The 18,021-nt window shown below is 45.0% G+C and overlaps 1 protein-coding gene across 2 annotated transcripts in view; it reads left to right on the forward strand.

Annotated features, from left to right (window-relative positions):
* LOC121325511 (breast cancer anti-estrogen resistance protein 1-like) overlaps positions 1-18,021 on the forward strand; it is a 62,188-nt gene that overhangs the window by 23,625 nt on the left and 20,542 nt on the right. The window contains exons 1-2 of one of the 2 annotated variants that reach the window (XM_041268044.1): positions 2,006-2,273; positions 16,284-16,970. In XM_041268044.1, coding sequence (XP_041123978.1) covers positions 2,262-2,273; positions 16,284-16,970 — 699 coding nt within the window. In that variant the 5' untranslated portion in view covers positions 2,006-2,261. Of the gene's footprint in view, positions 1-2,005; positions 2,274-16,283; positions 16,971-18,021 lie in introns of those variants that run through there. The other variant, XM_041268045.1, reaches the window with a different exon arrangement.

Here is an 18,021-nt window from a genome sequence, read left to right on the forward strand (position 1 = left end):
CCAGAAGGTGTTTTGTTTGTGAAATAGCCAGTGTGAGGAACTGAGCTGCATTTCCCAGAGAATCCTCTGCTTTCTGGAAGGTGAGTTGATTCACCTCTTGTGCATGTGCGTGTTTCATTTGTTTGTGCCTGTTTGGTCTTGAAGGCTGGCGAAAATGTGAGCTGTCAGCTTAGAAATTGAGCACATTGTGTAGTGTTGTTTTGACACTGCAGAAATGCAAAGTAATCCCTTAAGCTTCACCTTGCTGAATAAACAGGTTCTCCACGCAGTACAGTTGGAGTTATAGGAGTCGTCATTTAAAAGGAGTCTGTTGTGCATCAGTATGGTGAGGACAGTTGTGGTGCATGGTTGAACAATAATAGTTTTCTTTTCCCAGAACCTGATCTTGGTTCTGTAGGGTTGGGTTGAACCCAGTTGTGGTGCACCACAGTAAAACCCAGAAAAGTGCAGTAAATCATAAAGGTTTATAATTGAAAATCCAAATTACTGATTTCAAAATGATTCTGGCTTCTTGGAGAAGTTTACCACTTCATACGACTATACAAACAGTAACCTTTTTACTGTGAATCTAAAAATAAAGTAGTGCTGTGTGTGTGTGTGTGTGTGTGTGTGTGTGTGAGAGAGAGAGAGAGAGTGAGCTGAGTGAACAGGATCAGAGGACTAACCCTGCACATCACACTGATAGTGGGCATAGCTCAAATACACACTCGCTGTTCACCAGGTCCTCCTCATAGTGATTCATAGTCGTGGCTAGCCAATTTTCTGAGGACCCCTGGATAGCTACATAAGCCTCCAAATAGTGTTTTTGTTTTTTCTTAGACAAGCTCAGTTCAGGTCTGTGTTTTGGTTCCCTAATTCGCTCTCCTGTAAATAAGTACACACAGGAACAGTTTAGTGTGAAGCGCTATGTCAACAGAGAGCGTGTCCCTGGGGGTCTTGCTCAGGCTGGTGTCTTGTGGCTAGGGTGCCTGATAGCTCTCTTGTTTATCTCTGGGAGGAGAGGTCAGGCATGCCTGGCAGCAGGTCTCCGCAGGCTGTCACAGCTCAGCCCGACACTGCTGTTAACAGCTTTGCTAACTGGCCTGACTCCTCTTGGCCTCCACCTCTGGGAGGTCTCACACCTCCGAGGAGCTGGGAGCAGTAGGGGGTTGATGTTGAGAGACAGTCCACATGTTATGACTCACAAACAAGACAACACAGCTCCCAGAGTGAGAACTACACGGGAATCCAAAGCCGCAATCAGAAAGCATTTCCATTGGTTCCCTGCTCTAGGCTTCAGGGGATGTGTGCACTGGGAATGTGTGGGTATAGCCTTGATCCAGGGAGGAAATGGGGTGTGACCCCTTTGTGACTTTGCTAAACTTGAAATACTGTACCGACAAAACTCCTTGGTCAAGCAGCGAGTGTTTGTCAATGTCAATGTCACACTTTTGTAGAAATACACAAGACAAAGGCATTTGTTTTGCTTTACCCCATTTGCTTCTTCATTGTCTTCATAAAGGCATGGCCTAAATACTGTAGACATCACATATATTATCTTCAGATGCACAGGGATTGGGAGAGAAGTGAAAATGTTAGGGAAGCTGTTAAAAGTTAAGAACATGGTCCATTTGTAAAGCTTCTGTTTCATTGCAGCAGGGCTTTTAAAACAACTTTGCATTATTTACATTTATATTAAAAACTAAACATTCTGCTTTTTATACAAGGGTTATAGTTGCTTAGTCTAGTATGAGAAAATGACTGGGAGATATGACAGTGACAGAGAGATCGAGAGACATGTACTCCTGCCTGTAGATTCCACAAAGTGCCATGCAGTGGCAGATCCATTCCTAACCAGCCAGGGAGAGAGCAGGAGAGAGCAGGAGAGAGCAGGAGAGAGGGGGGGGGGGGTGCATTTGCATAAGAAACGGTCCGCCGGCCTATCAGGAGTGAGGAAAGGAATGTTGGGATTGTGAGTGGGTAGGGAAGGTGTAAGGTTACCTAGCAATCCTCCCTCACTCCCTCCTTCCCTGACTGAGTCAGTCAGTGAGACACTGCTGGGGAGGCTGTGCGCTTCACAGCTAAGAAAGGAATACTTTCATACTTCTCCTCCGAGGTCACACAGAACTGGAGAATGTGTTAAAATCCTAACGGCTGGAGGAAGACCTTTCACACAACAAAAACCACCGTTCCTGGAGGCCAAGGGGACCAGAGTGGGGTTTCAGGACCACCCCCCCCCCCCCTTCCTTTACAAAACCCGCAGTGAAAAAGAGAGATTGAAAATGAACTATTTGGTAAGTGAGTGTCTTTCGAGCTGGTGTGTGAAAAGCCTGTGGAGTGAATGCTGATTCTGCTGTAAAAAAAGACTTTGAAGGGAAGGGGGGTGGGGTGCTGGTAACATTTTCTTCTTTTGTTTTAACTCTTGTGTTGATAGTTAGTCGGTGTTCTTACCTTGTCTGGATCACTGGCTGCTTAATCTTATAGATACAGCATTGCTTTCTCATCCTCCCTGAACTGATGGGGCCAAACACTGTCTCAACAAAAACCACCCAGTAAGTAACCCTGGACTCACTCCCAAGAGCCGCTGCTGCTGTTTGAGTCTGGTGTTCGTTGTTAAGGCACGCTCCGTTACACACTGTCATTACAACGTAGTGCACGTTTTGTTTTTGAAGACACTGGGTTATGTGTCAATTAAGTGGTTTAGTCTTGCCAGAGAACCCAGAGAACTATACGGTGGCAGCTTTGTAATCCCTAATTGTCACCTGCAACTGGTGCTTGTCAGACTTTATGAGCTCACTTGAGTGAGCGGTCAGTTTTTTTATCCCTTGAACTCTGTTGACAGTGTTTCCTGTTCTGATCCTCACTAGTCATTCAGATGTTTCTTAAGATGGCGTATTTCCATTCAGACTTACTGAGCACGGAACAAAAGCAGAGTTTGTTTTGATTTGTCAGGGGTCAGTAACGACATCACAGTTAAAGACCCTATACTGTATGAATTGTCATGTCTGCTTCATTTATTGTACCTGCCATGTAGTTGTGCAGCGTGACACGTATGTGCAGAGCACGTGGGAACTGCACATGTTAAGTGTAATACATTTAAAAACTTGAGTTGAGTCATAGGGGTTTAAACTGGGGACAGTACCTCCAGGGGCATCAAATCTGAGACCTTTTTGTGCATCAGATAGATGAGGCATTGTGTTAGCAATGTTTTATTAAGGATTCCTTTTTAAACCCTCTAAATGAATCAAGTTAGCAGTTCATGAAAACTGTTTCCTTCTCTTTTAAGGGGGGGGTAGAAGTGTATTCTCTTTTTTTCAAAACACTGTTTAATCTAAGAAAATGTTTATATAAAAAAACAAAACTTCCAATAAACATCCCTCCACAGTTTTGTGAATAGGGCCCCATGTACCATTTTTGCCTGGGCGCTTACTACATTTTGAGCTTCTCTAAATAACCCTGGTTTGTTTAGAAGGGACCGAGTGTACTGAGTATTTAACCCTACATGCTGTTTGGGCGGGGCTTTGATGTGGCTAGCGGCTCATAATGATGTATTTTGAGGACCCATCCAACCCATAATTTTGACTTTTGATGTCTGTTACAAAGCAACCCTGGAAGACACCCTGTGGCAGTGCTGCTGTGCTGCTTTGCAGCTACAGGCTGCCCCTGTGTATTTTACAAGGCTGTCGGGCGTTTTCACCACCTCCTGGTTGTAGAAGACTCCTTGTTGAGATGAGTTGCTTAAGTTGGAGCTGGGAAGCTGTTTCCCCCCGATTGATTCCCTGGGTCTCATCCAGCACGTAATCACTCCACTCAGGTGAGATGTGGAGTTCATAGCAGATTTCAGAAGGAGCCCGCTTGCTCACTGTGAACACATTTCAGTATTCACAAATAAAATCATTTCTGCATCGTTTGTAACCAGAATGCGAACCCGCTGAGATGTGCATGTACCAATTTCTTCCCTGTGTAATTTCATTAGAAACAGCTTCACATCAGTTCTGGGAAGTAGCACCTTAAAACAGGCACACACACCCTGTCTTTTAGCATTCAGTTCCATTTGAAAATGCTTGTCGCCTTTTAAAGGAAATAAACAGCTGAATGTTGAAACGTGCAGACTGGGAGCTGGGTGATCACTTGCCATCGTCTGCACAGGGAGTGTATGTATGTGTGTATGTAGGGAGTGCAGGTGCTGTCCACACAGTGCTTTTTGACAGTGAAGCTTCATGTTATTGCAGGTGATTTGTGCAGTGTTGTGCAAGTTGAGCTTCCATAAATCAAAGGACCTTCAACAGCAATTCAGTGATAATTTTACCACTTCCAAAGTTATACAGCAGGACAGCCCAGTGGTATTTATTAACATTTGCTTTATTTATTATTATTATTATTATTATTATTATTATTATTATTATTAAACGTGTCTTCTCATGCCGGGAAAATGCAGTTTTGGGAGGGTTGATATTAGATCAGACTAACAGATCAGGGCTTTGATGAAGGCATGAAGGGACCTTTCTGATTAGCCAAGTTCATTAGCATATTAAGATCTGATATATAACAGTAGCTGGGAATGTTGAGCATGTGTGTGTAACAGAGAGGAGGCTGGATGGGAACTGGTGACCCTGCAGGTACAGAATCTGCAGGGGCAGTGCCTCACACAACAGTGCCCGTTACATATACAAGAACAGTGCATCATACAACACTGCCCGTTACATATACAAGAGCATGCACACAACACTGCCCGTTACATATACAAGAGCATCACACAACACTGCCCGTTACATATACAAGAGCATCACACAACACTGCCCGTTACATATACAAGAGCATCACACAACACTGCCCGTTACATATACAAGAGCATCACACAACACTGCCCGTTACATATACAAGAGCAGAGCATCACACAACACTGCCCGTTACATATACAAGAGCATCACACAACACTCCCGTTACATATACAAGAGCACTGCCCGTTACATATACAAGAGCATCACACAACACTGCCCGTTACATATACAAGAGCATCACACAACACTGCCCGTTACATATACAAGAGCAGAGCATCACACAACACTGCCCATTACATATACAAGAGCATCACACAACACTGCCCGTTACATATACAAGAGCATCACACAACACTGCCCGTTACATATACAAGAGCATCACACAACACTGCCCGTTACATATACAAGAGCATCACACAACACTGCCCGTTACATATACAAGAGCATCACACAACACTGCCCGTTACATATACAAGAGCATCACACAACACTGCCCGTTACATATACAAGAGCACTGCCCGTTACATATACAAGAGCATCACACAACACTGCCCGTTACATATACAAGAGCATCACACAACACTGCCCGTTACATATACAAGAGCATCACACAACACTGCCCGTTACATATACAAGAGCATCACACAACACTGCCCGTTACATATACAAGAGCATCACACAACACTGCCCGTTACATATACAAGAGCATCACACAACACTGCCCGTTACTCATGCATCCAGTTAATTATTCACACTCTTTACTGGGGTGCTATAAGTCTTTTGGCGGAATAACAGAAGGAGAATAATGAGACAAATGCCTTGTTGCTTAATCATTACTTTTCTCCCCACCCCCAGGAAACTGTACTTTCACAACAGCATTCCCTGTGAGTGCGTGCTGCAACCCGTATCACACTGAAGATGTACCAATCCAGTCTTTACATTAACTCCTTATTGATGTTGAACTGCAACACTTCATGACTCCGCGATGAATCAATTAACAGTTACCACTCCTTGCGGTCTTACTAGCCAGCCAGCACACATGCTTAGTGAGGCTTCTCTGCTGTTACGCACCTGTGAGCAGGTGGGGACGTGCAGTGGCAGGGAGACGGAGATCTTAACAACTCGAGTTTAACCACATTGGTATGGAGGCCAAAGTTACTATACATTAACATAGCATTCCACAGTGGTACACCCTCACAAAGTATCCCCCCCCCCAGCTCTAAGTTTGCAGCATTCTGTTTGTAAAAGGAGAGGCCATCTGCTGATGTCAAAGAATTAGCGAGACACCAACTATAGTACATGAAGGAGCTCTGAGATTGTTTTATAATGCTGACGCTTCATAGAAAGAAACTGGTGGGAACTTTTTGTGGTGGCCAATGCTTTTGGCGAACGTGGGCCTGTATCTTACCAATTAAAATACCAAAATCCCAAAAGCTTGAGCATTGTCTGTGCTTGAAAAGCAGCGTGTACAACAGGAGCACAGCTGTAGGGTTTGTTTGTTTGTTTGGATAGATGAAGAATAGTGTCATTCACCTGAGGCTTGATATAAGGCTTGTTGGTTCTCTTCACAACTTCACAGCACCTTCTGCTGCTGCTGTGAATGGCCCTTCTTGAGGTCTGTAATTAGGGAGGTACTGTACGTTGGAAGACTGTTGTATTTGATTTTTCTGTTCTCACGCAAAGGAACGGATGCAGAGCAATTACCAGTAGGGCTGCCGACAGGTCCTCTTGGGTCTGAATTTTTTATTTTTTTTGTCTTAAAAGCAGTTTGCCGGTGACGAGAGATAATTGACTGGGTGATTGTTGGAGTTTATGCTCGAGGGAGACAGACTGACTGACTACAGGGCCGTTTCACCTTTTTTATCTTGGTTTTAAATTGTCTTAAAGTACTCGATTTTAATGTTTTTATGTAAGTGATTTTATTGTTATGTTAGTGCCCTCCCTATGTGAAAAAAACAACCACAACAACAAAGAATTCATAACTTTGTCCCTTTCGTTCATGATTTTTTTAAAATTTAAAACAGTTTGTGTGAACTACTATAGAGTTCAAGAAGCTGAACAAAAAATGCTTTATAAAATAGATACATAGGTAGCAAACTTAACATGGTACGAATAAACACGCAGTGACTGAACCTGTTTGTCAGTGCATGAGAATTTGAATAGAATTCTGGATTTGTTGGAAATATTTGGAAGTTTTACACTACGTGTGGGTGATTTGATTAGTCTTCTGTACTTCTGAAATCTGTACAAGTGACAAAACCCACCAGAAAAGGTTAGACACATAACCCATCGAGGTCAGTAGGGTCTCGGATGGCCACAGTCAACAGAGCGCTGCTCAGGCTGGCTGGAACTCGCAGAAAACTTTGGAAGACTGTGTCAACGCTGGGGCTGATGGAGAAGAATGTGGGCATGGCGCCTACAAACACAGAAACCCAATGCTGCTTGCTGTCAGCTTGGGTTTCAGTCTGTATCTGCACAGAAACCCAACGCTGCCCGCTGTCAGCTTGGGTTTCAGTCTGTATCTGCACAGAAACCCAACGCTGCCCGCTGTCAGCTTGGGTTTCAGTCTGTATCTGCACAGAAACGCATCTATTAACCCAGCAGCAGCTTTCAGGAAAGGGTGATGGAAGGACCATATGGAGCATCCCTCTGCAGGCTCTGCATAGCCTTTGACACAGCTATAGGGTTCGTTTTCAGTGCACTACAGCCGTTCATATACATACACACTGCCAACTATTCTTATCGCATTCGTTTTATTTTACACTGAAAATACAGTAGCAAAGTTTATGGTTCCCTATAGTATTGTTCCTGATGTAACCAATAGAACAGCAATAATATGTTGTGCCCCAGGATGCTGATGTTACTGTGTTTAATGACATGTACCCTAGAGCACCACTCACTTTATTTTAGCTGCAGCGCTTCACTTCAAGGTGTTAAAAGATAGCTGGCTTTGCTTGCTCTGCAAATCCAGGGTGTGGTGAGGCTTTATGTGGCTGGCTTATCTCCTGCTGTCAGAAGGGAAGGGAGGTGTTGCAGGCTGCCTTCAAACACAACCCCAGGGATGAGGGATCTGTGTCAGCCTGACTGCCTGCTTGTGTGCGAGGGTCAGTCACAAGGCCAGTGGCTTGGTCAGAGTGGGCCATTGGGAGTTTTAGTGCCTGCAGGACACAGCAGGCCAGGCACACAGTGGAAAACGAGCAGGGCAGGTGTCTCAACAGAGCAAATTGCTGTTTGTTTACTGCTTGAGGAGCAACTGCCTCGTTCTTTAAATGCAACGGTACCATTTAGTAGTGTAGAGTTGTTACAAAAATATTATTGTTTCTGAGACTTGTATAGATGTACGGCATCAATGCATCTTTTGAAGTGCGTGTGTGTATTTATAAATCTCAATCTCATATTGTATCTGAGGAAAGCTACCCCTGCATTGGTGTAATTGTATGCAATGGATATAAACACATTACATGACTCTGCAAGGACACATTGTCAGCCCTCTTCTTGGAGCCCCACTCTCGCCGCTCGCCCGGTGTAATTATAATAATATAGTGGTCCTGAGTGACTTGTTTAGGGCTATCAAAGAAACATACTGGTGAAGTCCTTGCCATGCCGGGATCTCTGATAAACCAATTATTTGCGTCCAAATACTTGATGTGCTGCCTCGGTTTCAGTTCTGAATGAAGAAAGTCTGCCACTGATGGGAGCATTTTGGCTGAGATTTCAGACGGTGAACTTCCCAGCCAGACTGCTGTGCAAGTGCTTGACGTGGAGAGACTCAGAAAGGGCGTCCCGTATGAGTTGGTGTTCTGAGTTCAGAAGCAACGGCCCTGACCCGTTTCTGGGGTGTGGAGTTGCACACCCACTCATTATTCAGGGTAGACTTTCAGAAACGTACCTCAAACTGTGTTTACCTAATCCTTTGTGGACTTTGAACAGTACAGGGTTTTAATTCCAAGTATTGTTTTTATAATGTTTGATGATGCATGAAACCTGGATTGTCTGGTGTTGGGAACCACTGTGCTGAAAAATGCTTTCTGAAAGTACAGCACTGGCTCCACTAAAATCATTAAAACCCCAACTCTTTCTCAGTTACCTGATCCAAGACTCAAAAGCAAAGCTTGTCACAGGAGAAAAAAGGGCCTTCTGAGCATGAAATTCACACAAAGCTGCTCGGAATCCGACTCGGATTGGTCAGGGGAGCGAGATTGTGACATCACAAAGCTTTCTGGTGGGATGGCAGAGAACGGTGCAGGAGAGACACGCTTTATCTGTCTCGTGATAGGCATGTCATTATTTTTCCATGTAGGAGCAGGTTAGGGATTGCATGACACTGTCTACATACCAAACCAAAACACCCTAAGGATGTACAATTCCCCAAATTACTATCTTTAAAAAACAGCAAACTACACAGACAGGCACTGCAGCAGCTTTTTTTACTGCACTGTTTTGAGGTGAAGCAGCCCACACTGTGGTAGAGACCTGCTTGTCCTCAGAGTCTGCTTGTGAAATCGGCAGTGTCTCAATACTTGTTGCCTGTAGATACATGTTCAGCACATGTTTACTTACAGTCGAAACTGAAGGTGGAAGGGAGGGAGCTGTACCTTCTGCAGATGGGAGGGTTTGGAAATCACTGCTCGTAATTCACCCGGTGGCAGCACTGTCAATGGGCTTTGATCCACTGCTTGCAGCATAAAAGGGGCGCAGTCTAATGCACCCGTTATCGCCCGGGCTGGCCCTAATTAAAAAGGTCCTGACCCCGGTCCTAGGCTTTTCTTTTAACAGCATGCAGATACACAAACAGGCTGTCACTGCCAGTGTTGTGCAGTGCCTCTCTCAAGCAGAGTGCTGTGCAGTGCCTCTCTCAAGCAGAGTGCTGTGCAGCGCCTCTCTCAAGCAGAGTGCTGTGCAGTGCCTCTCTCAAGCAGAGTGCTGTGCAGTGCCTCTCTCAAGCAGAGTGCTGTGCAGTGCCTCTCTCAAGCAGAGTGCTGTGCAGTGCCTCTCTCAAGCAGAGTGCTGTGCAGTGCCTCTCTCAAGCAGAGTGCTGTGCAGTGCCTCTCTCAAGCAGAGTGCTGTGCAGCACCTATCTCAAGCAGAGTGCTGTGCAGTGCCTCTCTCAAGCAGAGTCGTTGGTAGTTGTAGGTTGAGGGGCACGTTGAGACTCTTGGAGTCATTTCACTTGAAACTGGAGCCAGAGCTGTAGTTTTAGTAGCAGTGTAGTTGTTTTCAGAGAATCAACCCTTCTGTTATGTTCTCCTCTTCCTGCAGTTTTGGTGCTCAGTGTTCAGACACTAGCAGACAGGGGCTTTGAGAAACCTGAGGAATGCCTCTTTCTGGCAGTGCTGTGTTCCTGCTCAGGAATGCAGTTGTGGGTCCAGTCAAGGCCTGGGTAGAGCAGGGAGACAAGACCAAACTAGTTTTTATTTATTTAGAACATACCTTGTAAGGATTAACAGCAATACTCCTTGAGTCACTGAGAGACTCAGGAGGGTGAGTCAGCCTGGAGGAGAATGAGGAATGAATGTGCCCCCCCGCACACACACACACACACGTGCCCATACAGCACAGACACACACACAGACACACACACACCATAGACACACAACACACACGTGCGCACTCAACACAGACATACGTATGTCCAGATGTCCAGCAAGTTCATTCCTGAGCTCTTCTCAGAATGACTAAAACAACTGCTGCCCTGCTCTTACAGTAAAGCATCTGGGAATCAATGCTGTTCTCATCTCTATATGTTCTCAGTGGATCTTGTTGTCTAGTATATTGTGGCATTCTTGATTTAGCGTGGCTTTATATAAAGCTACCAGCTACCAGCTCTTCGCACTGCTGGGGTGAATTCACCAATTCTAGGAGTTCTCTTAGCCCAACCTTTACAGCATTACAACAGCATGTGTTTGATTTTTCAAATGAATTATTGCATTTAAAACAAATGACAGAATATTGTTTAATGGCATGTTTAAAGCTTACTGTATGCGTGACATTCATTGTGCACAAGTACTGCTGAACCCAGTCAAACCATCTCACTTTACTTGTGAGACTGAGCTTTAGCATTGAAACTACAGAGCTGGACTACAGGCAGTGGTCTGCACAGATAGTGTTTTAAGGTAGTAGCAATCTACAGTAGAGTTATAGCTTTGCTGTGCTGTTTCAGTCACATTTAATCTGCATCTGTATGCATCTAGCTCTTGAAGTTTTTCTATAATTACTGCAATTCCAGCTTGTTTACATTTTATTCTGTGGATTTCAGCTGCGGAATTTGGCCCCAGGTACTCAGGAAAATGGGGTGTTGATCTCCCACTCCGGTCAGAGATAAACACACAGCATTCCCGTACTTCACCCCTCTCTGTAGCTCTGCCCTGTCTCGACCAGGTACCGAGAAGCAGGCCAAGCTCATATCTCTAGTGGAGGCATTGGAACATCAGTGGGAAGAGCCCTCATCTCACATAGCAAGAGGGCAATCTCACATAGCAAGAGGGCAATCTCACATAGCAAGAGGGCAATCTCACATAGCAAGAGGGCAATCTCACATAGCAAGAGGGCAATCTCACATAGCAAGAGGGCAATGTGAATGATACTTTAATCTAAAGACCACCGGATGAGTTAGGAGTGCTGTAGCTACTGATTCTTCTGGGGTTTACGGACAGTGTCAGAGTCTCCCCTTTTGCATATATTTGATTGACCTGCTGTCTGCATCTTTGTAAAGTAAAATAACAAATCAGCATTGTGCGTGTCCGTGCTTGTGGGTCTTTGTGATGGAGCAGCTTCAGCAAATTGTTTCTTCGAACGCTGTGCAAAAGCACAGTTGCTGTAATCCTCCATCATCCTCTCTGCTTCAGTGTTTTTCTGTTGTTTTTATTTCATGTGGTCACCAGGATTTTTGCTGAGCTGCAGGCAGTGTATCCGACTGCTCCATTCAAGGTTTTTTCCTCTCGTTTCCTGGACACAGTTCCAAGCAAACATCCTGGAAACGACCCCAAAACAACCACTGGGGAATGAAAAGAATGCTGCGCAGAGACACAAAGAAATTCAAATATACACGCACGATGAAGTGCACTATTACAGTATGTGATTCAACAAAATAAGAATGAAGATCTGATGTAGTCTTCTGACACTTTTTAAAGAGAGCTGGAATGCTTTTATCAGTCTTTTGTGTTACACTGGAGGAAGGGTGAGTGTGCATTTATCAACCAAATTTTTTGAACCTTTAAAACTCCGTACAGGGGCCACCCACCACCCCCCCCCCCCCCCCCCCCCCCCAAAAAAAAAAAAAAACACATGTGACATCACTTCAGCTTCTCACACCAGGGCCATAAAAAATAAAGAGATAAAAGCTGGCCCCAGGCTAACACTGACCGATTGTCCAGAAGTCTAAAGCAAGGCAAACTGCCCCTTCTCACAGGCTGCAGTGTACACTCTGTATCCATCTCCTATTTGAATTGAAATGATGCCTGATCGTTTAGACCGGGCAAGGCAGCTCTTTTTTCACGGTGTTCCATTTTGTTCTGCAGCTTGTCGGCATACACCATACTAATGTGTTAGGGAAACTATGAACCTCCCAATACTCTACACAATACAATACAATACACCTTGAGGTCCTGTATGACCATCAAGTACACAGATCTGGTTACAAGATACAGTGAGGTACAGTTTAACAAGAGCCAGCCTTCTTAAAAAGCTAAACAAAGTAGCTCATGCGTTGCCCTTGAAAAGGCAATAAGAAAATGCACTACTACCCTTGTTCTTCAGCCAAGCAGATCCATTAACGGGATGTGAACCTGGTCCATGAACCTGGCCAGTGAACCTGGTCCATGAACCTGGCCCGTGAACCTGGGTCTCCTGAGCGAAGCGCGCCGTCGCTGCTCGGACAGTGTAGATGAACTGCTAACCAGTGCCCCCAATTCAATCAAACCCAACTGTATAAACCACATCTCAAGCCCTTTGTTTATAAACACGCATTCCTATAGCCCTACTTGAGTCACAGCTGAAAGATAATTAGAGAGGCAAGGATCTGTGAAAAAAACAACTAAACAATTGTCTGAAAACAAGATTATCAACTAATTACCATTATTGCAATCCAACCAGTAATTAGTGTTTGTTGCTTAGAGGAATTTGCAGTCCGTGCTAAAACACACACTACAATCAATGTGCATGAGTAAATTGAAGTTCTGTGTTTGTACTGTAGCATTATGACACTGGGATTGTTGCAATCGAGACGAAATGCAGTACATCGCACACCATGTTACAGTAAGTCTAAAGCAGGCTGTTGAATCAATAAGGTACTACTCCCGACTGCCCGAGAGTTTTACAAGGATGAATGTGATCCGTGAGGGATCTGTTCCCATTACCAGCTAGCAGAGAGGCTAGCTGTGTTAATGAGCCCCTCCTCACGCTGAGCTCCCTTTGGGAAAGCCAAGCAGTCTGCAGAGAACATGATGTCATGTCTTCACTCCTTGTATATAATACTGCAGACTCTCCTCTGGCGATGGTAGTGAAGTTACCTTACCAGCGCAAGACAGACTATACAATTTCGCAGAGCCTTTGTTTGGCTTTAAACACTTGTAGAGCAGACGTTACAATGATATCACAAGACGAGAGATCCAGACAGATTTGAACATGGAAGTGACATATAATCTTGCCCTTGCAATGCTAAAAGAACGGCCTGCCGCATTTTAAAACAAGAGCTTGTTCTGGACCAGCTATTGCTGGTCAATTATGGACTATGAATAGGTATGGGATATGTCATGGATAGGGGATATAAGTTCAACAGGAAATCTGGGTTTGTACATAATTACACTGAATTACTGCTTAAGTTTAATGTTTTACTTTTACAACGCCCAGACAAGAATGTTCTGAACCCTTTCGAAGATCCAGATAATCTGCACTGTTAATGCAATTGGATCTCATGTTTCTGAGGGGCGAACGGTAGATTGAATGATGAATCATGCTTAAATCGTCTTCAGAGGTAGCAGAAGTGACTGCGATATCCCTTTATCAATATGGTCACCATGTGACATTCCAGTTAATGTGATTAAATGAGCTTAGCCAGTGCTTATGAAAGCATTAGAAGTGCTGTAGAATGCGTGCCCCTTTTCAGCCCCAGTCTGTGGAGCACAGGCCCATAGTGACACATTTGAGTAGATTATTGGAGCTTCTCTGCCTGCGCACTTCTGGGAATTCAATGGAAATTCCAAACGCTGCAGCAGACACTAATAGTCATTTGGTCACTGACTCTCCCTCTCCCTCTTTAAGCATTGTAACTTGTGAGTCATTTTCCATACGCTTCCTGTTGCCAGGGATAGAGATAGGGGAGGGGGAGGGAGAGCTAAAGAGCAAGCAAGCCGTCTGGCAGAATGAAGGCAAAGTTCAGGCTGAGCGCTATTACTGAGAGAGCCAGCGACTGGCAGGTCATCAAGCTGTTACACAGATCCAGAGATACAAGATACTATCCTTCCCACAGGATGTAATCTTTCTGTTGAGAAAATAAATTAGCCACATGGACATCAGAATCAGGCTAAGCCTCGCCAAAAAAAGTAATTCTTTGATTCCCAAATTCTGAGATCAATCTTTTGGGGGTTTGTATAGTATGCAATGCAGTCATGCCATGGGAAAGTTGCATGAGTTTGCTTGTTGTTTGTTCACTGACCCCATTATGAAAGAGCTTTTGATGGGGTTGGGTAGGGGAGGGTGAGACAGTCAGTGATTAGAGCAGGATCTCCTTTGTGTTGTCAATCAGGTCAGAGTGTGTGTGAGGGTGTAGAGTCCTTTATCTTTCACATAGAGACATTGAAGATATCGCTTTGATAGGGATGAACAAAAGCACATAAACAGTGAGGGAGCCTGTCTCAAGATTACTCTTTGTATAATAGATGTTGAGCTAAGATTTGCACATTACTATTTATGTGTGTCATTTATGTATGTATGTATGCTTGGATAGGTATTATTATTATTATTATTATTATTATTATTATTATTATTATTATTATTATTATTATTATTATTATTTAACAGACTTGGTTTGGTAAATTATTTATTATTTCTTACACTGCTGCAGGGATTGAAATAAACTCCCGTTGCATAGCAGTTTGATCCATTTCTAGTTTTACTATGACTTTAATAAGACATACCTGAGCTCGTTACCTATACACTGTGGCTAATCAAGCTTGCAGTAAAACCTGGAATGGGTGAAACAGCTGTGCAATAAGAGTCTTATTTCCAAAAGCTATCTAGTGAACGAGGACTGCGGTCCCCTTCACAGACTGCACTGTGAGCTTTATAGCTCTCAGAAAATAAAATACATAAATAATCCGGAATTAGATTCAGAGTATATTTATTTTTAATTATAACCCAATGAAGCAATCTGCAGCTGTAGACCTTCAGTCCTCTGAATATATAGCCGCTAATGAAGAACGATGGAGGATGTTTGTGCTGGGTAGTGATGAATAATACATGTGCACTACAGAACACGGCAGGGCTTTCGACTCTCGGGTTGCCGGAGGTCACTGTGGAGGAAGGATGGGATGTGAAATGGAAAGCACCTCCGCAGGATTGATTAACACCAGCCAATGCAAATGGCAGTGCTGTAATAGACAGGAAGAAAAATGAGGGAATTAAAACTTGGCTGTAAAATCCAGCAGCAAGCTCTCTCGACATTTAAAAGGAGATTCTGTATACACCTGGGTTTATAGGTATATGAAGTGTGTGTGTGTGTGTGTGTGTGTGTGTGTGTGTGTGTGTGTGTGTGTGTGTGTGTGTGTGTGTGTGCGTGCAACAACTTACCCCTAAATACTTAAGTTACATGTGTAAATCCTCTCATGCTTAAAATGAGAGACAGAGGATAAACCAGGATCTCAAAAACTGGATCTTTGAAACAGGATCCTGTGGCTCCCAATCCTTTGCTTTCACCACATTGCCTTGGAATTAAAAGTAGGATTGATAAAATACCAGTGGAAGGAACTTATGCAAAGAACAGAGGCCACAGGCACAAAAAGCAGAGGCCACAGGCACAAAGAGCAGAGAACACAGGCACAAAGAGCAGAGACCACAGGCACTAAGAGTAGAGACCACAGGCACAAAGAGCAGAGACCACAGGCACAAAGAGCAGAGAACACAGGCACAAAGAGCAGAGACCACAGGCACAAAGAGCAGAGAACACAGGCACTAAGAGCAGAGACCACAGGCACTAAGAGCAGAGACCACAGGCACTAAGAGCAGAGAACACAGGCACAAAGAGCAGAGACCACAGGCACAAAGAGCAGAGAACACAGGCACTAAGAGCAGAGACCACAGGCACAAAGAGCAGAGACCACAGGCACTAAGTGAGGGCATGGATGTGGATCAGCGGGAATCACCTTGTCTGACACGATGGCTGCTTATTCATCGCTAGCGTATCTAAAGTTCTGAAAGGGGCTGTACCCTAGTTGTACCCCTTTCCGTTTCCCGTATTCATATTTGCTTGTCCTGTACAGAATAAACAGATAACCCGTGTGTGCTTTCTCTCCCTCTCTCTCTTCTCAGAATGTGCTTGCAAAGGCCCTTTACGACAATGTGGCGGAGTCTCCGGATGAGCTTTCCTTCCGCAAGGGCGACATCCTGACGGTGCTGGAGCGGGATACGCAGGGGCTGGATGGCTGGTGGCTCTGCTCCCTGCACGGGCGGCAGGGCATCGCCCCGGGCAACCGCATGAAAATCCTGGTCGGCATGTACGAGAAGAAGCAGGAGGGGGGTGGCCAGCTGCAGCAGCAGCCTCTGTTCCCCCCACAAACCCCTCCTCAGACCCCACTGCCTTTCCACAAGCAGAGCTACAGCACGCCCTCCCCTGCCTCACAGTACACCGCCATGCATCCGGCTTTCCAAAGCCCCGCTGACAATGTCTACATGATGCCCCCCTCTCACGGCAAGGGGCAGATGCAGAGCATTTACCAGGTGCCCCCCGGCCCCCAGCACCAGGGACCCCTGGGAAAGCCGCCCCTCTTCCAGAAGCAGGGTAGCCAACAGCAGTACCAGAGCCAGTCTCAGAGCATTTACCAGGTCCCTCCATCGCTAGGCCAGTCGCAGGACATTTACCAAGTCCCGCCGGGGTCCAAGAGCCCCCCTCAGGACGTTTACCAGGTGCCCCCTTCCATGAACCAAAACCAGGACATCTACCAAATACCTCCGTCTATGGAGAAGAGGAGCTGGGACTCTCCCAAGCCACCGGGAAAGGTAGGAGCCTGACCTCTGCTGGGTTACTCTGGCGCTGTACAGGTGTGCCTTGCGAGCGCCCGCTCTCCCCATCACCTGTAGATATAAACACAGTGCTATCATTGTGACTAACCCTAGCAGCTTGTCTGTGGAAGCATGCACTGACCTGCACAAACACGCTTGCCGGTGAGCTTCATCTTGTCATTGTAATCCACAATGATTTTAAACTTCCACTGGGTTTATTGACTTTTTTTGTGTTGCTAAGCAACTAGCGTTGCCATGGATAATTTTAATGAAAAAAGTGCTTGGGGAGAAGGGGTAGGGGTTGGGAGGTACAGAACACTGCAGGTGCTGAAATAAATCCCACCAGAACCAGGGCAAGCAGTCTGCTGGAGTGAGGAGTACCTTTCTAAGCCAGCCAGGCTTTGTATTTCGTTACATAGTTCACAAATATGTAGAATGAATTCCATCATTAAACTGACATTGTATAGCCTGTGTGGTTCTACACAGGAAGCGGAGATACTCAGAGTAAGGTATTAAGAAACTAAAGCCTCACAGATTGACCCAGTCATGCACTGGTCCACGTGTTTCAGACTCATCATTAAATGAAGCGGAATGACGACAGCGCTGCAGGAGACGATTCCCAGCTGTTCCCAGTCTTTGCACAGCCGCTCCACGGCACTTACAAACAGGGCCACTAGACACACAAGCATGCAATTGATCGATCGCTGTTTTTAAGGTCACCAGATGAGCCTGCTTTGATTTTGTATGTTACTCTCCGATATCATCCCGTACCCCGTATCTGATTTTCTCAAAAATTGCTAAATACTTGGGAACCCTCCCCCTGTTTGAGTGCTTCCCCGCCCCTGTCCCATTACAATCATTGCATCTAATATGCATACCCTTATGAATCTGTACAGAACATGGTTCCTAGTCTCTAAATATTATTATTCTGTAGAGCGTTGTGTTAACTGTGTGTGTGTGTGTGTGTGTGTTTGTGTAATGTTTGTATCTAGGTTTGACTCTTACACACTATTCTCATTATGCCAGGGTATGGTTAGCCGCTGTGCAA

The sequence above is a fragment of the Polyodon spathula genome, chromosome 13, assembly GCF_017654505.1.
Source record: "Polyodon spathula isolate WHYD16114869_AA chromosome 13, ASM1765450v1, whole genome shotgun sequence".
NCBI classification, from domain to species: Eukaryota; Metazoa; Chordata; class Actinopteri; order Acipenseriformes; family Polyodontidae; genus Polyodon; species Polyodon spathula.